The 26,117-nt window shown below is 39.5% G+C and overlaps 7 protein-coding genes across 7 annotated transcripts; 5 read left to right on the top strand and 2 right to left on the bottom strand.

Moving 5' to 3' along the window:
• Window positions 1-1,545: 1,545 nt before the first annotated feature.
• GCK72_013190 (uncharacterized protein) lies at window positions 1,546-2,989 on the top strand (the record flags this gene model as incomplete). Its single annotated transcript, XM_003091715.2, has 5 exons — window positions 1,546-1,740; window positions 1,785-1,871; window positions 1,922-2,230; window positions 2,371-2,754; window positions 2,798-2,989. 5 exons carry the CDS (start codon window positions 1,546-1,548, stop codon window positions 2,987-2,989), a joined length of 1,167 nt encoding a protein of 388 aa, XP_003091763.2.
• A 260-nt stretch (window positions 2,990-3,249) lies between these two features.
• GCK72_013191 (uncharacterized protein) lies at window positions 3,250-4,055 on the bottom strand (the record flags this gene model as incomplete). Its single annotated transcript, XM_003088911.2, has 4 exons — window positions 3,250-3,521; window positions 3,571-3,691; window positions 3,741-3,904; window positions 3,956-4,055. 4 exons carry the CDS (start codon window positions 4,053-4,055, stop codon window positions 3,250-3,252), a joined length of 657 nt encoding a protein of 218 aa, XP_003088959.1.
• Window positions 4,056-4,719: 664 nt separating this feature from the next.
• Window positions 4,720-6,530, top strand: GCK72_013192 (uncharacterized protein; the record flags this gene model as incomplete). The annotated part of the gene is made up of 4 exons (XM_053729705.1): window positions 4,720-4,890; window positions 4,959-5,106; window positions 5,154-6,118; window positions 6,165-6,530. 4 exons carry the CDS (start codon window positions 4,720-4,722, stop codon window positions 6,528-6,530), a joined length of 1,650 nt encoding a protein of 549 aa, XP_053584477.1.
• A 295-nt stretch (window positions 6,531-6,825) lies between these two features.
• GCK72_013193 (uncharacterized protein) lies at window positions 6,826-7,296 on the top strand (the record flags this gene model as incomplete). The annotated part of the gene is made up of 2 exons (XM_003091722.2): window positions 6,826-6,911; window positions 6,969-7,296. The coding sequence occupies 2 exons, from the start codon at window positions 6,826-6,828 to the stop codon at window positions 7,294-7,296; spliced, it is 414 nt and encodes a 137-aa protein (XP_003091770.2).
• A 214-nt stretch (window positions 7,297-7,510) lies between these two features.
• On the top strand, window positions 7,511-10,010 carry GCK72_013194 (uncharacterized protein; the record flags this gene model as incomplete). Its single annotated transcript, XM_003091713.2, has 4 exons — window positions 7,511-7,815; window positions 7,858-9,262; window positions 9,451-9,564; window positions 9,615-10,010. 4 exons carry the CDS (start codon window positions 7,511-7,513, stop codon window positions 10,008-10,010), a joined length of 2,220 nt encoding a protein of 739 aa, XP_003091761.2.
• On the bottom strand, window positions 9,597-10,016 carry GCK72_013195 (uncharacterized protein; the record flags this gene model as incomplete). Its single annotated transcript, XM_053729706.1, has 1 exon — window positions 9,597-10,016. The coding sequence occupies one exon, from the start codon at window positions 10,014-10,016 to the stop codon at window positions 9,597-9,599; it is 420 nt and encodes a 139-aa protein (XP_053584478.1).
• A 234-nt stretch (window positions 10,017-10,250) lies between these two features.
• On the top strand, window positions 10,251-16,171 carry GCK72_013196 (uncharacterized protein; the record flags this gene model as incomplete). The annotated part of the gene is made up of 7 exons (XM_053729707.1): window positions 10,251-10,692; window positions 11,510-11,901; window positions 11,949-12,095; window positions 12,745-13,112; window positions 13,168-13,306; window positions 13,359-13,472; window positions 15,815-16,171. The coding sequence occupies 7 exons, from the start codon at window positions 10,251-10,253 to the stop codon at window positions 16,169-16,171; spliced, it is 1,959 nt and encodes a 652-aa protein (XP_053584479.1).
• Between the last annotated feature and the right edge of the window lie 9,946 nt (window positions 16,172-26,117).

Here is a 26,117-nt window from a genome sequence, read left to right on the forward strand (position 1 = left end):
TTTTGAAACAGGCTCTAATGCTGAAATTTTCCCAATTGTTAACAGAATTCGGATTGTGGAGCTCTAACCCACCGGGTATTTCCCCCCAAAAAAGATGTCAACTTCAAAGGTGTAGCTCTAGATATGGATCTCCAAATTATACGGATGTTTGTTTTTCGAAACATAGAGTGATGACGCAATATCTTCAAAATTGGAATAAATATATTTAAAAGTTTTATAGAAACAGGTTTTTTTTTTCATTCCGAAATCTGAATTCCATGTTCTGTTCTTCTTATTTTTATTCCGGTTCTGAAATCAATCTGGCGAAAACTCTCTTTTGAGATCTGACGTTCTCCCATCATTTTTTGTTTTTATACGTAGGATCTGAAACTGTTTTAATACCATTTGTTACTGTTTCGGCTCCAACATAAATAGCATTTCTTGTTTGTGTTCTCACTAACTATATTTGAAAGGATTGGATCATTTACAAGTAACTTATTTTAACAGTGTATCATGGTGTTACTGCTAATCAGATATCCACAGATCGAACATAAAACTTTATGTATGTATTCGATATCTCTTTGAAACGGGCTCTTGCTAGTGAGTTGTAGTGAAAACGTAACTTTAGAAACTTTACCAATCGTACACAGAATTCGCTTTGTGGGGCTCTAACCTACTACTAGATATTACGCCAAGAAAAGTTGACCACTTCAAAAGTGTAGCTCTAGAATTATGTATACGGAATTGTTGTCACAATACCACTAAAATTGGAATGTTCAATACAAAAGTTTATAGAAACAGGTTCTTTCCTTCCGAACGCTGAATTCCATGTTCTGTTCCTCTTATTTTTATTCCGGCTGCATTCTGTAGTATGTATCCAAGTGCACACTATGAAAATGAGACCTGAACAATGAAACGAAAACACCAAAAAATTATCATTCAGAACCAAATCACTTTATCATGAAACGGCACAATTTAGAAACTTTTCAAATGTTGTGTCTTCTTAACGTAACGATTTTAAAAACTGCTTCGTGTAGTTCATAAATATTGAGAGAATTAGAAAACTTGTGATCTCCAATCAATTCAGTCGAATTTTATGAATTGAAAACTGAGAGTCTCACCTCGTAGAGTAACAGTGTTGCATAGAATTCCGACTGCCAGATAAGAAATATCACTTCCATGCAACTCTATACCGTAACCCATTGTGCTCCTTCCGCTTGTTCTCATTTCTGGGCTATCATCCGTGGGAATGAAAGCGGTCCGATAAAAGAACATTTCTGTTCATTTTCATACCATTTACATACTTTTTCAGGGCCCCGCGCTCATGTTTACTTCGCTCCTTTGTCTACTACTTCAAGACAAACAATACATATCTTTTGACCATTCTGCGCCTTCCATGACCCTTCATTAAAACTTCTTATCAGTTAAAAATCAAAAGCTTCTTCTCCACCTTCAACCTCAACACTTTTCATATTACAAACAATTGTACCTTTTTCAAAACTTTTTCTTTTTCTCTCCCTCTTTAACCGTTTTGAACTATTTAAATTCAGATTGATTTTCTTCAAAATGATGGAAAACAAACTGAAACAACTTCGTCGTCTCGTGGAGAACTCATTTCCAAATGTCGCCAATTTTCACGAGATGGTCTCCGTTGAATTCGAAAAGTTAGAAAATGCAAAGAGTTTCTGGTCGGAAATCTACGTGGCACGTCTGAAAGTCAACGAGGGAGTGAAGGGGGTTCCAGGAGATGTTTTTATCAAGGTAGGTCACATCGATCGCTCCGAGACCACAACATAAAAATTCAGGTTCCCCGAATCAGTGAAAACGTGTTGAGATGTGAAGACGAGGAGGCTGTTGATGAGCTTCAGAATGTTCTCGTGTACTACTCAAAGGTAATAAGTCATTAGAATCCCTCCCGTACCCAACACCTCTTCCATTCCAGAAAGAGAACCTATTCTACAAGCACTTTGCCTACGGGACCATCCCCAATTTCCCGTTCCCAAAAGTGTATTTCACTGAAGACGTGGCTGGAGAAGCGACTGGCGGGATTGTTGCCGAGAATCTCAGTGAGAAAGTGTTTGCAGTGGAACATATTCCCGGTCTCAACCATGAACAGATTCTCCGTTTGATGGAGGCGTTGGCTGGATTCCATAGTCATTTAATGAAAAGAGAAGACAAAAGTTATGTGGAGAGTTTTGAGGAAGGAGCACACGGAAGAGAGACGTACGCGCCGGGAATGCAAAATATGATGGTGAGGAAAATGCAAAAAAAAATTAACTACTGGAGGGATTGAACTCTCGACCCCACTCGTGGGGCAAAAGCGTAACCACCTGAGCTACGCGGACACTCTCGCGCGAATAAGTGAACCCCCCATAAAGTAAAACTTTGTAGTTCGAAGAAGCGCTCACATTGGAATCCGTCAACCCGGAAGTTTTCGGAAACGGACGAATTCAGAATATCAAATGGGCATTCGACTATTCGAATAAGACGAAAGCGACGAAAGAAGCGATTTCAGCTATTCCTGGAATCATCTGCCACGCGGATATGAATGTAACGAATATGTTGTGGAAGAAGGATAGTCCGAATAATGAGATCGGAGCCATTATTGATTATCAGATGCTCTTTATCGGATCCATTGCATTTGATATTATCCGGATTTTGACATTAGGAATGACAAGAGAACTCAGAAGAGAGAAAACTGAAAGCTATCTCGAGTATTACCATAAAACTCTCGCAGAGTTCTTCGATGGGCAAGCTCCGTTCTCGATGGAAGAGGTATCTGAATTTTATCTTTCAATTAATCCCGAAATAATTCTAGCTTCACCGCCAATACAACTTGATATACCCGTTTGCTTCCAACTTCACACTCTTCGGAATCGCGTTGTATATCAAGATGTATTCCGATGGAACACTTGGAAACATTGAGAAAAAGGAGGAGAATTGTGAGGAATTGGTGGATAGAGCGAGAGGGATTGTGGAGGATATTGAGGCGTTGAAGGCGAATTTTTGAGTTCGAAATTGCAATAAATTTTTATCTTTCATTCTCCCAAAATCTGGAATACTTATCTTCAACGGGAAAAGAGGTCATTCAACACGGAAATTGGAAAGGGATGAATACGAAACCAAAAAGTTTTCAGTAATAAATAATTGACGTGATCTTTAGGAGATTTAGATAGCGAAAAAGAAAAGAAATTAATCGGAAAACAATGGAAAATATGGAAACATGAACATCGGTAACGAAAAACTGTGGGAATTTCGAAAATAAATTATTCAGCGTCTCTTCCCGTACTTGTTCTTTCCACCGCGGTTTCCTGTACGACGGGTGTCTTCTTTGAATCCTCGTCCCGCTGCCAAATCTTCTTCTCTCACGTTATCGTTATCCGAATCCGACGAGTCATCATCTGATTCTTCTTCAGAAGAGGACTCCTCTTCCTTATCAGATCCTTCCTCTTCGTCCTCCGACTTGTCCGAATCGCTTTCCGACGAGCTCTTGTCAGATTTGGCTTCATCTCCAGACGCCGCATCTTCTCCGACGTGGTCCACTGAAAAAAAAAGACATTGAGATCGATCAAAACGGATTCAGAAACTTACAGAACTCAACTTCTCCCTCATCTTGTTCGTCATTCTCGTTAAGCTTCGCGTTTTCTGGAATGAGTCCTTCGTTCTTCAGACGACGAGCCTCATCAGGTGTGTACTTCAGTATGACATCTCCCTAAACAGTAAATATTTATAAGACGCTGTTTTTCTTCTCAGCTTCATACCTTATCATCCTGATAATCTCTGAGACCGACCAAAATGATATCTCCGACGTTGATCCACACCTTCTTTCTCAGCTTACCACGAATGTGGCACACACGTTGCTTTCCGTCGAAGCAGAAGACTTGTACACGACCGTTTCCGAGCATTTTCGAGACTTGTCCATATTCTGAAACGAAGAAATTAGTTTTTACTGGAAATATTGATAAATTTCACTCACCTTGTCCCTCCTCCTTGAGATCGAGCTCTCGCTTCATGAAGTCATTCTCATTCTTTCCTCTTCTACGATTCTTTCCTCCCTTTCCCTTATTCTTCGGCATTTCTGAAATTATTGCGAAATAGGTAAAAGTTTTGTGATTTTCGAAAGAAAATGAAGAGAAAGTAACGAAAATATGAGATTGAAATATGAACCTTGTGATTGAAAATCGATTGCCAACACTCACGAGTCATTGGAAAAGCTGAAAAACCCAAAAACAAAGTTTTGACAAGAATTTCTCAGCACTTTTAGGAAAATTTAGCAGGAAAATAAAACTCATTTGAGAAAAGCATTTATTTGTTTGTTAAAATGTCGGAAAACAAATGCAAAACCGCCATTTGGCACCCGAAAAACAAAAAAATACCTCAAAAATCGACAAAAATGCAGTTTGGCGCGGAAAAGTGGGAGTGGCTTATTTCGCAACATCGCCGCATGGTATTGCGAAATAAGCGTAATTGCGGACAATGCGCCATATTTCACGACAAGTCGCTCTGGGAACTTTTTTTTTTTTTTTTTTCAATTTCTCAGTTCCGGCTTTTTCAAACTTGGTTTTTCAATTTTTTCCAATTTTCCTCGATAAAATTGATGCGAGGAACAAGTTAAAACTTTCTAGGGCAATTTTCTAATCTAAAAATCTCTGAAATCGCTGCAGTTCGCACCCTAACCTCTTCCCAAAACATTTTGCTATTCTAACCGCTTAAACCCATCGATTTCCAGCCTCATATTGCATGGGAGAGCCGCTAGTCGCCGAGCCGACAACTGATCAAACTCCACTGAGTACGAATTCAGTGGAATATCAGAGTGCCGATTCTCACCGAGCTTCAGAGTCTTTCGGCGTCGAGAATATCTATCGCGCTCTGATTTTATTCTGCGATAAGTATTCGTTGGATAAGAAACAAGTTCGTCTATTCTATCGTTTATTTATCCGATCAGAAATATACTTCTCAGGCAAACTATAATTTTTCAGGTCGCTCTCGGTCTCTTCCTGTCATTCCTTCTGATAATCTTCTCAATCGGGACTGTTGTCGCCTGGAATCGGTATTCACCAATTATCCAGGAATTCATTATCAAGGAGAAGATAGAGAAAGCTAGAAGCAAAAACAGCGAGAAAACCAGTAAGTTTTTCAATGGAAGGCTATTTAAAATCGTTTTGTTTCTAGAGAAAGAAGAATGAACCGATTCAAGAAGTTCCTCAACAAACAGCGCATCAAGAACCACTTCAACAACAGTGGTGAGGGAGTTCGTCTCTCTTCTGGACAACCTTCTTCTTCTCAACCGACCGCTGTATCTGGCGCAGCTCAGGGCGGTCAAATCGACAGAGTTGCTGCTGCTGATATCGCTGCTCAAGCTGCACTCAAACGTATGCAGAAGAATGAGCCTCAACAAGATGCCAGCAAGCGGAGAATTCAAATGATCGCGAAGAGAGAGTTGGAAGAGGAGAGACGTCAACTGGAGGGGTTGCAGATTTCCGATCAAGCGAATTCTTCGACTTCTTCTCAACCAGCCGAAGTAGAAGAAAAAGAATTCGAGCACTCTTCGTTGATATCTGGAGTATATTATACTTCGGAACTTCTCGGGGAGGATCATGTGCGATCCAAGGCTGATCTCCTTGAGGACATCAAGAATTTCCTTACCGAACAAATCAGTGACTCTGAAGATGACAATGACAAAGTTATCGCTGCAGTCTTGATGATTTACTCGTTGAATACGACTGCTGTCAAAGAGCTCGCCATCGACACAATCTACACCGTTGTTAACAACATTCTCAGCCAGCCAACTATTCCGAAATTCCGAACGATTCGTCTCTCCAACAAAACATACAATGAAAAAATCGCTGCAGCAGTTGGAGGACGCAAATTTATGGAAGCGATTGGATTCGTCGAGAAGAGCAACGGAGAGGAGCAATGTCTCATTTTCTCGAAACCGAATGACGATCATCTTCCAGAAGCACTTGATGCATTGAGAAATGGACAAGGTGTTCCGATAAAAGTGGCACGAAACTTGGAACTGTTCATGTTGAAGGAGGGACAAAAGCCAAAGGCGCCGGCATTGAGTGCTGACTTCTACAATTTGTCTGCTGCTGAGATCAAGGCAGAACAAAAGAATAAGACGTTGCAAGTGGATAGAGTTAGTTTTTTTTTAATTGTGTTCAAATCAAATTCCTAATTTTCAGATGCTGACTCTTCGTACCAAGGACATGAAGAAGAAGGATGAGACAGTGAGCAACTATCGCTACAAATACACGCTGATTCGTATCAGATTGCCCGGAAATCTCTTGATGCAGGGAGTATTCGGCTGCTATGAGCCGTTCTCCGCTGTCCGCCAATTCGTTGCTTCCGTTCTCTCCGACTCGCTCGCTGTCTCCGAATTTACTCTTCGTGACGCCACCGGCCAATCTGTGGAGGATGAAACCACCAATTTGGCTCAACTCAGTCTCGCACCGGCCGCTCTTCTACATCTTACCTTCTCTGATAACATTACTGGACCCGAAGGAATCGTTGCTGATGAATATGTGGAGCTGATTCGTGAACTCGACTAATTTTAATTTCTTTCTTTTCTTTTTTGTATCATAACTTCCATTCTCTTTTCCTGGTGATATGGTTCATCCGCCTATTTATTTCTCTCTTTCCCGCTGGTCCTCTCTAACATTTTATGGCTAAAAATAGTGATGTCGCATACTAAAACTCGTTTCTAGTGGCTGTAACCCCTAGTTCAAAATGAAGAACTTGTACATATTTCTGTGATGAAAACCATGATTTTTACTCGCTCGTGATCGAATTTTTATTACTTTTCTTTAACTTTTAGGAAAGAAAAGTCTATTTCTGTTCTTCCAGATGTCATCACAAGAGCCCACAATATCCAATTTTCTAAACGGAAAACCGTCGATTGCACCTGTCGAACAGTCGGCTCTTCTTTCAAGGTTCGCATTGAAAAACGAAAGAAAATTTTTTTCTTTTCTTCTTAATTTTTTTTAAAGATTACGAACATTCCTTCCACAACTGGCACAAGCCAACGAAAACATGCCCGCAGAATCTACAGCAGACGCGTTTCAAATCGAAAACGTCGAAGAGGAATCGTCAGATGACAGCTCCGACGACGACTCGGACGCAGAAGACGTGGCAGAAGAATCTACAGAGAAAGCAGAAGTTTCGCAACGAATTGAAATCGATTTAGACGTTTTCAAAGAGAAAAACAGTACGGTTGATGGTCGTGACGTCAGTGTTCAGAATGTCGAATCTCTTCCTGTCGCTTTTCAGTCAAAACCCGAAGAATCGCCGAAAAAACCGCTGATCGAAGAATTATGATTCATTTTTAAATATTTTGTTGAAATTTGTTGTTTTGATCTACCTCTTTTGTTCTACACTTTTCTATTTTGCTTTCACTTTTTGCGCTGATGAAATATTCCAGTGGCCACATTGCATTGATTTTTCTCATTTCTCATTGGGTTTTTTGCCGATATCTCTCTTTTTTTAATAGTATTTCATATTTTTTCAAACATTTTCAATTGATATTTCCGCTATGCAGCATCTCCTCCGAAGAATGTCAACTGCAACCACAAGTGCCGCGGAGTACGATGTGAAAGCATTGTTGACGCTGAAAGACCTCTACGGAGACCTGGCGCAGATTCCACTTCCGAGTCAAGGTCGTATCGATAAGAAGACGGGAGATGACTTGATTAAGGTGACAACGACATGGGATAATCGGGCGATGCAGCTGAACATGCCGACTCGTCAGCAGAGAGTCAGTCTGATTGGAAGCAAGGGACCAGAAGTCACCGATCGATATCTGATGGCGTCGGTCTCGTTGCCGCTTTGCAATTATGAGTAAGAACTCGCTTTCTAGACGAAAAACTTGTTGATTTTCAGAAATCAACGGAGCACATATTCTCATTCAAACTCTCGTGTTGCTCAACTTCTCACCACTGGCAAAGGCGACGATAGGAAGCAATACTTGAAGATTTACAATCTCGATGAGCACGTCGAGGAGCTTTGCACCGACCTGACAACCCAGAAGAAGCATGGAATTATCCATGGCGGAGGTTGTCTTCCATTCGGTTGCCTCCATTTCTCACATGGCGAGGGTCATGTGATGTATGTTGCTGAACGGCTCGCCAAGGCTTCCCAATACTTTGATGCGGATATCGAGTGGGATAATGAGACGAAGGTGTTCGAGAGCAAAGTGGGAAAGAAGTTCGAGCTTCTGGAGTCGTGGGGAGAGCAGAATCAGGAGGTGAAGCGTCCGGTGATCTGCACAGTAGACCGGTCGAGTGGACAAGTCACTGTCTATGATCAAATCCCGTCTCATATCTCACCGTGCTACGCTAAATGGGCGCCGGAAGATTCTGGAATTGTGTTCTTCGGACTGGAAGAGGGCGACACGCCAAGACTCGGTAGAATCTACTGCAACAATCGCAAGGGATCCGTCTATTACTACGATATCAAGTCGGGAGAATTGACAAAGATCAGCGAGGGAGACATCTCGGCGGAAGACTTGCAATTCTCTCCCGATGGAAATACTCTTGTTTGGTTCCAGCGGGCTGCTGACGGTCCACATCAAGCAGTTCTGGAGATGGTTGCCATTGATTGGCCGATGAAGGGAACTGTTGAGAAGAGAGTTGTCGTCCCGATTGTTACCGAGAAAAGATCGGCGAATGAGTTCCAAGGGTTCAGTTTTCCACAAACAGTCGCCCGCTCGTGGTCCGCTGACTCCAAACGCCTCATTCTATCGACTGCTTGGTGCAGCAAGCTCGAGTTGATTTCAGCCAACGTCGCTAGCGGAGAGATTGAGAAGCTCAGCAATAATGGGATTTGTCTCGGATCTTGGTCACTTCTTGATGTTGTCGATGATGAGATTCTTGCTACTGTTTCAGCACCAAATCGCCCACCAAACGTGCTTCTCGGCCGACTTCCAGAGGTTGGAAAGGCTGAAGAGATGGTATGGGTAAGAATCGATGAGGCGAAAGCTATCGACTCTCGTCGTCACCTCTTCGAATTCTCGTGGGAGTTTGTGAATTTCGAACGAGATGGAGCCACTTACGAGGGTATTCTCATGATTCCAAACGAGGGAAACAACCTTCCGATGGTCGTCAATCCACATGGAGGACCACACGGAGCATCGTGGGCTGTGTGGCCACGTCGTGATTTGACGACACTTCTCAATTCGGGATACGCTGTGCTTCAAGTGAATTTCCGTGGATCCGTCGGGTTCGGAGACGATTTCATTCGTGCTCTTCCGGGAAATTGTGGAGATATGGATGTGAAGGATTGTCATGTAAGGAATTTACTATTAACACGACACACCTCTTACAACCGCGCTCTACCGAAACCAAAGTAAATTGCGTGTGAAATTGAGAGACTCAGAGAAAAAGAGACATTTCTAAAGGGGAGTTCGGTGGAGCGCAGTTGTCAGAACTGTGTTGAGCTAATATATTGTAGCTGATGAATATTTTGAATTTTCAGAACGCCGTCCTCTCTGTCTTGGCAAAACAACCAAGAATCTCCAAAGACAAGATTGTTCTTTTCGGAGGGTCTCATGGAGGATTCCTTGTTTCTCATTTGATTGGACAATATCCTGTAAGCCTTTCCCCCTGTAACTTTTCATCTCTTTACCACCATCTATTCAGGGTTTCTACAAGAGCTGCGTCGCTTTGAATCCAGTCGTCAACGTCGCCACAATGCACGACATCACCGACATTCCCGAGTGGTGTTTCTTCGAGGGAACCGGTGAAATGGCTGACTGGACGAAGACAACGACCACCGAGCAACGAGAGAAAATGTTCTTGTCGTCTCCAATGGCTCACGTTGAGAATGCAGTCACTCCATACCTTCTGCTCATCGGCGAGAAGGATCTTCGTGTCGTTCCTCACTACAGAGCATTCATCCGATCGTTGAAGGCTCGTGGTGTCCCGTGCAAAGTGCTCACCTATCCACCATCCAACCATCCACTCGACGAGGTCAATGTTGAAGCCGACTACTCCATCAACATGGTCCGCTGGTTCGAGAAGTCTCTCTCCAAGTAATTTCATCAGTTTGTGTATTCTTCATTCTAATTATTATTATTCACTTTTCCTTTTTCCGGTACACACATTTTCAGTCCCCCGTGTGGTATTTATTGATATGTAAATTCGCATAAAAGCGCTGTATATATCTCATTATCATTTGTTTACTATTGGTTTTCTCTCCTGGTGCCAGTACTTTCATTGATTTTTTTATTTTTGCTTTTGTTTCCTAGCATTAAAAATCCGTTTTAGAACTCTGAAATGGCTGAAGCAGCCGCGCCGGAGAACCGAGAATCCTGGGATGATACGCAGATTCAGTTTGCGTTCAACACAATTCTCCACCAACACGGACAGTTTCGAGTCAATAGTGCTCGGATCGTGAGCCCGCCTGGTTATCAGCCGAAAGAAGTCTCAGTAGTCTGGGAGTCACTCGATCCGATAGAATGTCGACAATATATCAGAACACGTGGATTAGTATCGAAACGGAGAGCGTGGATGCCAATGTCATATGAGAATGACAAAAACTGGAAGTATATGACATATTTCATGTCGGACGACTGCAAATTCTGCGGTTTTGTGTCGGAATCTATTGAGATGGATCATAAAAGAGATGTGATTCAAATCGAATCGGTGAAATATAACAAAGCAGCGTTCTGCATTTATCTTGATTCTGATTATCTTCATGGACCGGTTATAATTACAGGTAGGGCAGAAATATGAGAGTTTTGCCGGAAAAACGGAGTAAATCAAGCGATAACTGCGATTTTCCACGCTTCAATTCAATTTTTTTAAATTTTGAGCAAAAACTGCACTGTTTTCAGGTTTTTCAGCGTTCCAGTTGGACAGAAACTCGAAAAAGCTCTTTTTTGTTGGTTTTTTTCGAAACTATAATACTATAATTTTTGGAAAAAAAATGGGCTGAAAATCGGTTTTCTGTATCAACAAAGTTATTCTCTGACCAAAAGTCACGTTTTATGGCTCATTCGATAGAGAATTTAATTTCACACAATTCTGATGGATGGAACCCTTTTTTCCAGACTTGCAAGATTCCGGGCCGGCCCGGCCCGGATTTGAATTTTTGAACTTTTTCCTCTACAATTTTTTGTCGAAAAATATATTTTCTGAAAATTTTTCATATTTTTCCTCAAGTATATTTTTCAACAACCTTCGAAGCCTACAAAAAGTTGTTCTTAAGAAATGATTTTCAAAAAAAATCGGGAAATTTTCGAAAAAAAATTTTGATTTTTTTCAGTACTGAACTACCGGGCCGACCGGGCCGGGCCCTAGAAATTTTACTTCCGGCCCGGCCCGTTGCAAGTCTGCTTTTTTCATCCATTGAGATGTCCGAAAACCTGAAAATACTGCATATTCAGTGTAAAAAATAAAAGAATTGAATTAAAACGTGAAAAAAATCGGCTTCAAGTTTCTTGCAGTTCTTTTTCGTTGTGTGGGAGACCGTGTGCCGGAAAAGCGCAATTTCTAATTGAAATGACAAAAACTGAAACTTTTCTTTGTTCCAGGTGAAAACTGTCACTTCAAAATGTCCGGGGAGAACGGCGGTCGAAAATTGATCTATTTTGCATTTCCAAACGAAGAACAATTAAAGACAAAGAATCGACAAGACCGTTTATTCGTTATATGTATTTATGATTTCGAGACGAAAGGTGTCACAGTGATTTCCGATGAGAATATATGTGAGGAGACGATAAATCAAATCGAGTGGACACCCGATGGCAGAGGAGTCATCTTCCATCGGAGAACTGAACTTTTCTGGTATCGATTCGGAGAACAATACGTGAATAAGATCTATTCGAATATTCCACAACCACTTCGTATCTCTTTTTCACCTGATGATAAGCGGCTAGCCGTTTTTCTACCGACCAGCGTATTTTGTGAGAAATCTATTCTTTTGGTGAGGTTTTGTGACCACAGATGCCCTTATAATAGAGGATTTTTCAGTTCCACTGGCCATTCGTCAAGGCGGCCGTTCAATTCCAGCATGACGTCATCACATTAGGAAGCTATAAAGTGTGGAGTGTTCCCGATCGGCCATGGTCTCATGGTGGATCGAATTTGGTGTTCAACGCGAATTGCCAACATCATGTGGTCGGTTTTTGGGTATTTATGACAAAAGTTTCTGTTTTTGACGTTTTCCAAGATGAGAACTTCGAAATTTCAGATAATGAATCATTTTTGTTGTAAATCAGACTTAGGATAAGATTTTGCCGATTCAAAGTATCGAAATAACAGATAACCCATAGTTGTCAAGGCCCGGGATTAGAAGAAATTCTGAAAATTCATCAAAAATTTCAACAAAAAAATGGAAAAAAGGTCATTTTTTGAAGCCGAGCCTTCGGGCCGGGCCGGGCTTTGAAAATTTTCTACCAGGTTTTGACAAGTATGAGATAACCTAGTTGTTTTTTCTCGTACTCCAGAAAAATGCTAAATTCGGAAAATGTTTCGCATTTTTGAAATTTTTAGTAAGTTGATGATGGTCTTCTAAACTTTCCCTATCAAAAACACTGGCTAGCAGGTCCATTTTTTGAAAATGGGCGCTCTAGAAAACCTAGTCATAAAGATGAAAAATAGATTCAAAGGCTGGAGAGAACAATAATTGTTGAAACACTTCTTCTGATCAAGAGTTCTTTTGCTCTAAATCTGTTCGAAAAGTTCTGAAAAATCTATTTTCAACTTCACAGCACCGAAATCACCCTATTCTAGCTCCAAATCCATCATAAAAACCCTCAAATTTCAGATCGCTTACTCCCTCGCCATCGACACTCTTTCCATCCACAAACTCCGTTTCTGCCGTCCCTCGATCGTCGTTGATGTCAATAACGACGAGATGCTCTTCGAGACAGTCGCCGCCAATTCTCATTCCCGTCTCTGGATATCTTCTCTATCGACTGGAATCGATAAAACTGAATTCTCGGCGACACTTCTCGCTGGGAAACGGGCGGCCGATGAGCAAATGTTCAATTTCAACGTGAAACCAGTCGACTTTGATAACGGAGAATACACGGGAATACTGTACTTGCCACCGGACAATTTGGATCCACCTGGATGCAAAATTCGATTAGTCGTCTACCCGTATGCCGGGGAACAGCCGAATCACACCCTTCTGTAAGCGATTTTTACTGAAAATTGAGTCATTATGTCTTAAATTCAACATTTTCAGCAGCGTCCACCCATTGCTATCGGTACTCATAAATTGGGGTCACGCTATTCTTGTAGTCAATCACCGAGAGCCATTCGTCGTACATCCTGATTCAGATCTCCCTGACTTTGCAACCTCACAAGATATCGATGATTTTCATGTAATTTTTCTGGAATTTTTGGGTTCAAATCATCAATTTTCAATATTTTCAGAATGCAGTCGTCAAAGTGTTATCCGATCATAGGAGACTTGACGAGAGCTATGTCTGTTTGTACGGGTACATGTATGGATCGTTTGTGGCGGCGAATGTTATCAAACGGCATCCGGTAAGTGAAGATTTTGATGCAATTCACGGTCTCCCACACTGCAAAAAGGAACTGTCAGAAAGGTGAAGCCTATTTTTTCACGTTTTAATTCAAATCTATTTTGGCACTGAAAATGCATTGTTTTTTAGGTTTTCAGACGTCGCAATGGAGAGAAAAGTGACCCATCCATCAGTATTGTGTAAAATTAAATTATCTATCTAGCCAAAAACTTAAATTTTGGTCAGAAAATAACTTTTTTGACACAGAAAAACCGATTTTCAGAAAAATGAGATTTTTAGCAATTTCAGCCAATATTGATTTTTTTCTGGAAATTTTAACGGTTTCAGAGCCTCTTCAAGTACATTATGTGCAATTTTCGTCTGAAACAGCTTTCTGCCAAAAAAGTTGAACACATTTTTCTGAAAATCAGTTTTTCTGTTTCAAGAAAGTCAATTTCAAACCGAAATTCTCGTTTTTTGGCTCATTCAATAGAGAATTTAATTTTACGCGATTCTGATGGATGGGACACTTTTTTCATAGATAGCGACCTCTGAAAACCTCAAAATAAAGCATTTTCAGTGCAAAAAATGAAATAATTTAATTAAAACGTGAAAAAATAGGGTTCACGTTTTTTGCAGTTCTTCTTCCACGGTGATTTTTTCGGAACCAGCTAGTGGGTAGCGCTCAAAAAAGTTCGGCCGCAGTGGAAAATAAAATGGGCGGAGTCTGGATGCAAGCTTGGCACGCGGTTTTTGCAGCTGCGGCACTTGTTTTTTCTGCGTCTCTTTTCTCTCGTGCATGCAGAAAGAGCGCGTTTGAAACATGGAATAATTTTTTACACTGCACGGCGCGGCGGCACAGACCTGTGGCCTAGAAAACTCCAACTCGGCCATCTCAATTATTTAATACATTACGTGACTAAGTATCTTCGATTTTCAGGCATTTTGCTATAATTTCTTCGTTTTTTTTTGTAAATAATAAAGAATACCTTTATTTAGATGAATTTTTTGCTGTAGAACTTCAAACAATTCATTCCACCGCCGACAAAATCGACATAAGGAAATTAGCTATAGAGGGCTAGTATTTTGATTTGTAGAAGCCCAGATGAAAATCTCGTTAGTTGGAAACATTTCAAAATGATCGATGAATATATAGTGGTGATACCGGAATATAAACCTGCTTTTACTCTTTTCCCTCCTTAAAGAGACGACTAAAACTTTCTTGAAAATGAGTGAAAAAATGACAAATTTTTATGTATCTCAAAAACGAGTAACATCAACTTTCTGAACGTTTAAGGGAAACTGTAACAGGTAATTCTCAATCTTTTAAGAAAAAAAAATTGAAACCCACCGATCGTATTTTTGAGAAACTTTTGAACATAAGTTACCGTTGGCTTAGAAATTGATATTTTTTCATGTATCTCGAAAACGAGTAACATCATCTTTCTGAACGTTTAACAGAAGTTGAAACAAGTCATTCTCATTCTTTTGAGAAAAAAAAATCGGAGGCCACCGATCGTATTTTTGAGAAACTTTTGACAGAAAATCGCAAATTGACTGATAAAATGACATTTTCTTACGTAGCTCAACAACAAGTAACATCATCATTCTGAACGTTTACCAGAAGATGGAACAAGTCATTCTCATTATTGTAAAAAAAAGAAATCAAAAGCCACCGATCGTTTTTTTGAGAAATTTTTAATAGAACATCGAATTTGGCTGAAACAGTGACATTTTCTAATATATCTCAAAAACGCGAAACACCATCTTTCTAAACGTTTACCAGAAGATGTAACAAGTCAATATCAATAACGTAGAAAAAAGAAATCAAAAGCCACTGATCGTATTTTTGAGAAACTTTTGCTAGAAAATCGCATTTGGCTGATAAAAAATGATTTTTGCCCGGGATACGGTACGCAACTCTGCAAACACCAATGACAATACCACGCAAATTTACAGACAATTTCGCTGCGTACACTGAGTACTCAACGTTCAAAAAGTTCGACCGCGAGTCGCGATTGCCAGGCCGTGACTGTATCGAATGTCAAGTAAAGTAAATGGCCGATTAAACTATGAAACTGAGGACAGTATAGCATGAGACTTATTGTTAAAAATTCTCCATTATTTTCTTTAGGGAAACCGAAAGACAATTTGGGGAAATTTTAAGTAAATTTTTAGAAAATTCAAGACAAAGTTGAGGGTCTAGAAATTTCAACGGAGCATTGGAGCGGGTTTGGTCGCGGCCGCCAATGTGATGGTCTAGAAATCTAACCAAGTGGTTCCGGCAAAATCACCGTGTTCTTCGCTGTGTGGGAGACCGTGTCATCTCATTTACTTTTTTTCAACTAATTTCTCGATATTCAGAACTTCTACAAATGCGCGGCGTTCGTCCATCCGATTCTCGATTATCCATACATTCCTGAAAACGAAGATGAAGAAGATGAAGAAGACCCGGAACCACTCGATATCCTCGATTCCCGAGAAATCACAATCCCCACATTCCTAGTATTGCCAAAAGACGACGATCATGAAGACTATCAAAAGTACAGACAATTGGCGGCGAAAGGTGTTCAATGCTTTGGACATTCCGAGTTGGAAGACGAGGAATCTCATGATTACATTGTCAAAATTCTTCATTTCTTCAAATATCCGTACGATGCATTTCCTCGGCGTGTAGATGACGTGCAATCGACGGTTGACGAAGCTGCCACCAAGAACTAATTTTTCCTTGTTTTTTTCTTGTTTTACCGAAAGGTAAACCATGTTCATAACAGCTTTAATTCATTTATTCGATTGTGAAAGTTGCATTCAGTCTTCCCACTTTTTTGTCGTTATGTTAGTTTTTTTTATGTTTTATATAGTATTTTCGAGATCAGTTTTATTAATATCTTCTATTTCTAAATATAATAATATTCGCGAATAAAAGAGAGTATTGTTACCCGGTTACCCTCTGCAGAGGACGGCACAGGAATCAATACGACTCGTTCTCCTGTTGTTCGATGAAGCGCGTTTGCATTACTCGGCGGGTTTATTTGAAAATTCTTTTTTTTACTATTTATTTTGTATCACAAAGACATTTCCAATTGAAAAATGACAAAATATCTCTGAATTTTAATTGGAAAATTAAGAAAAAAAATTTCAACTCGCAAGAATCTTCATTTACGAAAATTTTTTCGCTTTATTTCCTTTTTTCCAAATTTAATAAATTAATTTTTTTCAGAAAATGCTGGTAGCCAGCTCAGAGAACATAGGTCTCTGTCCCATGTCTTTTACAGATTCATCGAATCAGATGAGTGAGTTTCCCAAATATTTTCTTCTAAAATTAAAAAATAATCAATTTTTGCAGTCTTCGAACGTCTCCAATATCAAAGAAGTACCGGCAGATTCTGTGACGTCGAGCTCGTCGTCTCGACCCGCTCATTCGCCGCCCATCGTAATATTCTCGCAGCGCACAGTCCGTATTTCGATGCGATTCTCAAAAGTTGTAAAGTGACGAAAGAGCAGATTACGATAGTTAGTAAATATCCGCAAGTCTTCGAATTATGTCTCAATTATATGTATAGTGGAAGTGTCGTTATCGATCGGGCCAGTGTTTCCGAGCTATTGAGATTCGCCAATGATTTGATGGTGAGGAGAGCAAGATTATTAATTTTTAATTAAACAAAAAATAATAATTTCAGATGGTAAAGCTGAAAAACTACTGTGCAGAGTACCTAGATAGATATCTTGACGCAGCGAATTGCCTATCAATACGAAGTTTAGCGCAGAGATATAATTTGCCGGGATTGATTAAAGTAAGATTTTCTCAGCTCAGTGTGAAAAGGAACTGCAAGAAACGCGAAGACGATTTTTTGCACTGAAAATGCAGTGTTTTCAGGTTTTCAGACGTCCAATCAATTCAGAATTGTAGAAAATAAAATCCTCTATCTAATGAACCAAAAAACCTGAATTTTGGTCCAAAATTGATTTTTCTGATACAGAAAAGCGGATTTTCAGAAAATTGATGATAACTTTTTTGGCAGAAAACATTTTCTTGCATATAATGTACTTGAGGATGCTCTGAAACAGTTACAATTTTTGAAAAAGAAATATTGGTTGAAGTTTTTGGAATTTTTGAGTCGGAAATTGAAAAGTTTGCAATTTTGGAGTCAGTCGAGTTTTTGCAATTTTTGATTAAAAATTGGAGTTTTGGTGATTTTTTTATCATATCAGACCAAAAATCTCAATTTTTTTTACATGATTTGATCCCTCAACATTCTTTTTTGTACCGTCTGGCTGAATATCTCCTTTTCTGAAAATCTGTTTTTCTGTATCAAAAAAGTCAATTTTTTAAATCAGAATTCACTTTTTTAGCTCATTAGATAGAGAATTTTATTTTCTGATGTTTGGAACCGTTTTTCATCCATTGCGATGTCTGAAAACCTGAAATTACTGCATTTTCAGAGCAAAAAAAATAAAGGAAGTGAATTATTTGCATGACACGCTTCTGACAACCGCGCTCTACCGAAACCGAAGAAAATTGTGTGGGAAATTGAGAGACTCGGAGAAAAAGAGCAATTTTCAAGGAGATTTCGGTGGAGCGCGGTTGTAAGAACTGCGCTGAGCTAATATTTTTGAGTTGTGCAACTTTCCACTCAAAATCCCTTTTTTTCCAGTCAGCCACTGACTATTTCGACAGTAATCTCAATCGATGTCTACTGGAATCTCGAGATATCATTGCTTACACTTACACACAGCTCACTCGGCTCATTGGAGATCCGAAATATTCTGATTGCATCACTGCGGATACCTACTTGAAATTAATAGTTCGATGGGTTGGAGAAGAAATTGGAAAACGAGAAGAAATCTTTCGATTACTCCTGGAATCTTGTGAATTTCGAGAAGTTTCTGCGGATACTCTCGAATTTCTGCTGGATTATTCGCCGTTGTTGTCGAAAAGTCAGAAGAGTCGATTCTTGTTGTTGCATACGATGTAAGAGGGATTTTGAACAATTAATTTAGAAAAAAGGGTTTTTCTGAAAAATATGTCAAAAAATCGAGAATTTTGTGTTTTTTTTTTTGGATTTTTCGTGTTTTTAAATTAAAAATCCCTTCGAAATTCGAAATATTAACAGATGATTCAGGGAGAAAGAGTTGAAAAAAGTGTAAAACCGAAAATTCCAAAATTTTTTGAGAAAAAAACTAAAAATTAGAGTATTTCCCTAGATTTTACTTATTTTTCACAAATTTTTTTGCTAAAATTTCTCATTTTTCTCAAATCCTACCCAATTGATAGCAGATTCTGCAAAAAGTCTGACCGATGAATCCTTTGAAAGCGGGGCTACAGTAATTGGAATATTTTAAGCCGAAAAAAATGCTGAAATACTGCTTCAGATAAACTTAAAAAGTAATTTATTTTCCAAATTTTCAGAAAAAAAACGTAATTTTGGTGAAAATGATCTAAATTAGTTCAAATTGGAATTCTGATATGTGAAAATTCCAAATAAATTTGATAAAACTGGGTTTTCCACTTTTTAAAGTCAAAATCTTTGAAATCACCCTCAAAAAAGCCTCCATATCTTACAGGGAGTCCAACGAAATGCTAATGGAGAAATACTCAACTCAACTGACAAATCTCCGCCAGAAACTCGTCGATCTTCCCGTCCTCCACGATCCATCTCAATTCGAAGACGACGTTTTCGATTCTTCCGATTCGGAGCTCGACGAATGCGAGGAGTTTATTGCCGATGGGCATCCGACACCGTCTCAAGTAGTGAGTCATTCAGAAATATTTGATTGCAATTCTTTGAATTTGAGATCGAATACGGCAATGAGTTGACAAATCGAATGAAAATGAAAATTGCGTTTCAGCCGCCGGGTGGCGAGAAGAAGAGATTAAAGAGGCCGAAGGGAATGAAGAAACGATTGCAACCGATTCAGACACCCACCGCCGCAGCTACAGAGAATGAGAGTGAGTGGTTTCAAAACGTCACAGTTCTATTAGCTCGGCACAGTTGTTACAACTGCGCTCCGCCGAAATGTCCTTGAAAAATGTCTCTCTTTCTCTGAGTCTCTCAATTTCGCACACAATTTTCTTCGGTTTCGGTAGAGCGCGGTTGTAAAAAGCGTGCCGACATCCATGAAACATCCATAGAACACATTCATTTCCAGGTATCCCATGGATCGATGAGGATGAAATCGACGGTGTCTATGCTACATGTTCCCTGGAAGGATGTCATACCTATGGACCAGTTGATAATCTGGATCCAGATGATTGTGAAGATGAAGAGGATCAACCGGATGAAGACGGACCGTCCATGTGTCTGTTCTGTGGATTGCGGACTGCTAATGAAGAGGTTGGTGACTGGGACGTTAGAACTAGGACCATATATCGGAAAGTAATGGTTTCGTTCTGGTTCTAAAACGGTCGGTTGCGATTTGTATTGTTCTAGTCTGTACCAGCTCGCAGCATTGAACTCGCAGCGTTCTAAAACAGAATATTGAAACTGGTGCGGTTCTAATTCGGTCGGTTCTATAACGGTTAGGTCTGATTTGAACCCGTTTTGCTTGTACCAAAGTTGTAAAATGGTCAAATTTGATCCCCACTAGTTCCAAACGGGCGGTTCTTATTCGGACTGTTATAATTCGTCCTAGTTCTGCATAGCGTATTCCGAGTAACACCAATCTGACAGTTTTGATTCGGAAAGTTCTTAAACGGAGAATGAACGGTTTTGAAACGAGCAGTTCCGAATAGAGCGATGCAAGTACGGACGGTTCTATAACGGTAGTCCCGATTCGAACGGTTCTGAAACGGGAAGCTCTAATTCGATCAAATTCTGATTCGTGCCAAGTTTGAAACAAGTCGTTTCAATTCGGACATTCATATTAGCACGACAAACTTCTTACAACCGCGCTCTACCGAAACCGAAGAAAATTGTGTTGTGTGCGAAATTGAGAGACTCAGAGAAAAATAGCAATTTTCAAGGGAATTTAGGTGGAGCGCGCTTGTAAGAACTGTGTCGAGGTAATAGTTCCGATTCGACCGGTTCTAAAACGGGAAGCTCAGATTCGTGCCAAATTTGAAACAAGTAGTTTCAAATCGAACGGTTCTAATTCATAGAAGAACTCAAGTTTAAAAAATTTAAATCGGTTATGAACTGTACCAGTTCTATTTCGAACAATTCCGAGTTAAAACAATTCTGAAACCGTGTTGAAATGGAAAACGATTGAATATACAATTTTATAGTCACCCCATAAAAACCGTCCGTAAAACTACTTTTTCTGCCGTTCTGTTTCGTTTCCCCCCATCCCATATCAATCAATTCTTTTCCAGCTCCTCGAAAAACACAAGGCTCGATATCACAACCGTAACACGTACTACATGTGTCATTTGTGTGAATTCGAGACGAATTGGAGTAAACAATTCTATTTGCACTGCGCCGAACACTGGACTGATCTACCGTATCGATGTGACACGTGTCCGTTCTCGACGACAGAGATTCAGGATTATTTGACGCATCGATTGCATCATAGTGAGTGAAAAGGAATTGAAGATTTTGAGAGAAATTCCGAATTTTCAGCCGAAGAGCGTTTCTTCAAATGTGGCGAGTGTGCGTGGAAAGGACGGACACGTTCACAACTGTTCGCTCACGAACGAATGCATTCAATACTCGACGATCGACCGCTTCATTGTGAGGAGTGTGGAAGAGGGTTTCAGCAGCACGCGTCGTTGGATCATCATATTGCGACGCATAATGATGTTAGGTGAGTTGAAGGAAATGGAGACGGAAGCAAACTGATACTGAATTTGAAAATCCACAGATATGATTCCAGAAGTGAAAGGAATACCATATTCTGATTGCGAAAAAATGGTTTCAGAATTCTCAAATAACCCGAATTTCAGATTCTGAATTAACTTCACAAAGTTCGTGGAATAGATTCCTTTTACAGTTATGTTCAATAAGAATTTGCAAAATCAAATCAATGATTTCAAATTAAATTCGCGAATGAAAAATCAGAAATTTCGGAATTCCCCTTTTGTAAATTTGTCCTTTTTCCTAACTTTGACCTTGTTTTCTGTCGAGTATTAGGCTCGTGAACAAAAACTAATTATATATATTAGGAATCAGTGTTTTCTCAGCTTTTCAATTATATAGGTCACGACCCATAACTCCGAAGTGGCTCCATGACGTTCCCTAGTGAGCAGGTTATAGAAATTTCAGGAGTTTTTATTCAAAATTCTTTTGGATTTGTGAGTTTCACATTATCTGTGATGAAACGGTTTTCACTTTCGTATTAAAAAAAATAGTCTTCATGATCTGATGGAGCTTCTTGACCATCTCCTGCAAAACATATATTAGGCGTTGTGGTTCTTCATCTATAATAAAAGTCATTTCCTAACGGAGCTCCGCGGAAGATAATTTTCGGCAAATTTCCGTTCGGCGCGCGACCTAGATTATACTTCTTTTATAGCTTTCTGTTTTCTCCGATCTCCCTCTCATCCACCCCTCTCAATTTCCAGATCATACATCTGCGAGGACTGTGGATTCGCCACCAAATCACTCGACCATCTCTCACTCCATCGACGTCAACACACGGGAGACAACTTTAGTTGTCATATTGGTCAGTTTGTATCGGTTTCGTGTGAAACAAATACTTCCCCGTTATCACACCTAATCCATCATTTTCTATCTCTTTCACACTTTCCTCCAAAAAAATCAAAAATGTCTGCGTCTCCACCGATTCCCACACTATCTCATTTATTTTGTCGGTTTCTCCTTGGCGACAATAACGCCGCTGTCTGACGACGTCTGCGAAAGGGAAAAAATATCAAAAACATTCTAAAAAATAATGTAAAAAATAAGACAGAAAACGGTTATCATTCTGCTGGTTACGGTGGTTTCCGATTTCAGAAAATCATGATTTTATGAAGGCGATCGTAAAATCATTTGCATTTTTCATTAGCTTTTTGCGCCTCTCTCGCTCCTTCCTTCTTTCTTTTTCGCTCATTTCTTTCCGGAGGCGATGATGTGGCATTACGGTAAGCAACTACGGTTTGGATACGGAATTGATTGGCTCCGCCCATTTTTTTAGAAGACGGTGGTAGATGAGATTTGTAAGGAGATCGGGGATTCAGAATATCTCAGGTTTAGAATTCCAGAAAAATATTTTTGCGAATTTCCAAAGTTTTACTGTTTCCAATTCCGAGTTTTAGGATTTCAACAATCCTTTTCTGCTGAGTTGATAACTTTCGTTTTTGCAAATTTTGCAAGGTTTTACCATTCCGAATTCGAAAAACACGGATTAAAGATGCACCTGTGATCGTTCCAAATTTTTGAATTCTAAAATATTTTTCCTTCTGGATTTTCGAAACTCCAAAGGTCTGAAATTTTTCCTGTTGTTTTTTGAAATAATTCAGAATTCATAAATAAATTTCCATCTCCAAAATTTCTGAAAATTTCTAACTACACTTTCCGGATTTCGGTTTTTTGATTCTTGCCGGAATTCTGATGTTTCATTATTGAATTTTCAAACAATATTTCTATTTGGGATTAAAATGTCTTGTTTTTCCGCCAGGTGGCTTTTCGGAAGCTGAACTTTTCCTCTTTCGCATTCTATCGGAATCCCTGAATTTTGGATTCCGGAATTTTGAAAATCCAGGATCTGGTTTTTCTGAAACCATTGCGAAATTCTAAATTTTGAATTTTCAGAATGCAAAATCTGAAAACTCAGAATTTTGAATATTCAAGTTTTTCCGAGTTTCCATGAACTGAAATTTCGGAAAATTATGAATTTGCCGAAATCTGAATAACCTTCTCCAACTCATAACCACCTCCTTAATTCCAGCTGGATGCGACTACTCGTCGACGAAAAAAAGCCAACTGGCCGCCCATCTCCGAACCCACATGGCAGTTCGTGCCCATCTCTGCAAAGTGTGTGGTCGTGGCTTCATCGAGAAGTCTCATTTGGTTCGTCACGAAAGAATTCATTTGGAAGAGAAACCATTCAAATGTGATCAATGTGAATACGCATCGAGTCGAAGGGATAAACTCAAAGAGCACATTATCAAACATCACAATGCCGAAGTGCTTACTGTACAGAAGACGCAACGGAGAAAGTACAAGAGAGCGCGTATGCTCGCAGCGGCTAATAATCTCGTTAGTAATCCAGATGTCCTTTTCCGACCAATTCCTACAGAGGATGCGGTCAGTAATTGGCAAGCGAGTAACGACTTTTCGGTTAGCACTCATTTCAAAAATCCGAAATTTGAATACCTATTTTCCAGGCGTACTCTCCGAATCCCAACGACTACGTCGGCCATTCCGGGTATCCCAACCAATCGCCGCCACGTGCCTACTCAGTCGTCCACCCATCTCAACATCAACAACACGTACCATCTCCTGGGTGTATGTCGATGATGAATGTGCCGTTGAGAGACAATCATCATCAAATGCAAAGGGATTCACCGATTGATTCAATTGGCACTGCGGATAACACTCATGGAGTGTTGATGACGCCGAATTTAGTGATGAGGTATGAGGAAGCTCCGCCCATTTTTCAGCTATTTCTGGAAATTCTACTGAATGAAGTTTACACAGCGAGATAACCCGTGCCTTGAACGTTTTAGAAACAATCTGAAACCGCATTTTTTCGACGGGAGACATTCTGAAACTGTGACGTTTTGAATCCAGAAATTTTCAGAATTGAGATGTTCCGCGCTAGAGAATTAATACGTTTCAAAACGTTTTCTTTCATTTGGACTGTTATTCATAGTCTAAAAATTCATACATTTTCAATTCGAAAATTTTTTTTAACGAATTTCCAGATTTTTGAATCATGTATGCTCTTATTCTCCCGGTTTTAAAACGTCATGGTTTCTGAATGTCCAGGACGTTTCAAAACCGTAATGACATTTTGAAACCTATGTATTTCTGAGAGAACTCGAATTTAGTCTCTCTAAATCGGAAGTAAAACAAAATATCGAAAATTGCGGACCTATGTTTGCCCGGTTTTGAAAGTCCGGTTCTAGAGTGTCCCGGAATCGAAGGAGGCTCTGGAAACAAGACATTTCGAAACCGACCATACTTGTATCAATTTTTGACATTTTTCCCATTTTTCATCGAAAATGTAAACATTTTTGAAAATTTTTCAGAATTTCTTCTTATTCTGAATCATAGTCGAAAATCTGACTTTTTCGCAAAAAAATATAAAAAAAATTCAAAAAGTTCGATGAAAATTGAATTTTTAATTTTGGCCTCAATTATCCGGGCCTTGAAATGCAAAAAGTCAATATTTCTTTTCCAGATCACCCCACAACCGAAGTGCAATGCAATCCCAATACAATATGCAATCGTCATCCGATCCTCAACAACTCCGCCCCTTCTCTCTCCCAACTTACGGTCAAATGGATATGGCTCAATCTCAATTGCAACAACAACAAATGCAACATCAACAACAACAACTCCATCATCAACACCAACAACATCAACAACAGATGCAACAACACATGCAGAATCCTGGAATGCAACCGAATCAAAACCAGGATCAGAATCCGAACAACCAGTGGGATCCATGGAATGTTCAATAATTTATAGCCTTTTTCCGATTACCTCATTCTTTTGAAATTCACTTTTCCTCTTATATCACTTGATTGACTATCATTTTCTTCACTTGTCTAATAAGCTCATCCAACGATTCTTCCTGTAACATATGAGCAATATGTGTGTGTTTTGTGTTTGATCTCCGTTTCCTAGATTCTGTATCATTATTTAATAACGCTATTTTTCGAAGGGATTTCTTCATTTTTTGATATGTTTTAATATGAAATTGTAATGCTCCATCTTGGCAACACGGATAATGATTCGGATTTAATTTTTAAATTCCGATCTCTTAGATCCGCTACATAAACAACCCATATCCCACTTTTCCCCAGTTCATCCGTATTTTCTCATTGAATCAAGTTCTTCAACTTCGTCACGTAAAAGTAAGCGATTTTTTCTCCGGATACCTACACGTGATGAAAGTGAAGAAATTGAGAATTTCAATTACTTTTTGCATTGGTTAGGTTCTGGAGCATGCTTGGCGTTTAAAAAAAATCCAACTCTATAGTTTCTAGGGGAACATCTCAAAAATCTCACTTTTTTGACCTGAAATTGGTCGAAGGGAACCTACAGTACCAGTCAAGAAGATATACCGTTTTCGATCGTTTCAGTTGAAAATGATCATCTTTCAGAGTGTACACGGTATCACTTATTGTCCCACAAATTAAGATTTTTACAAACTATGTATATAGATCAAAAGTATAGCATTATTTTTGTAGTTTACCACTTTTTCATACAGGGTATCCCTAGAGAGTTACAGTGATTTAAAAGCTCCTTTTTTTGCACGGAAACAAATCAACTTGAGGAGGAAGCATAGCTTTGGGGAACCGTAAATTACTAAGAAGTGCCCGTACCAAAAAGCTGTCAATTATAACAATTATATTTTAGTAAAGATTGACAAAATATGATATTTTTATGACCGGTATTGTAGAATTACATTACCTTTTATGAGACAATGAGTACCGCTGTAGTACACTCTCTGAAAATTGGTAACTTTACACTAAAGTGAAAAACAACATAATGAATGGCTCCCTTACGGTATTTCTTTATCAACAATTCCAGAAATGTCCAGCTCCGTCAAATCCGCC

This window comes from Caenorhabditis remanei, chromosome IV (assembly GCF_010183535.1).
Source record: "Caenorhabditis remanei strain PX506 chromosome IV, whole genome shotgun sequence".
NCBI lineage: Eukaryota > Metazoa > Nematoda > Chromadorea > Rhabditida > Rhabditidae > Caenorhabditis > Caenorhabditis remanei.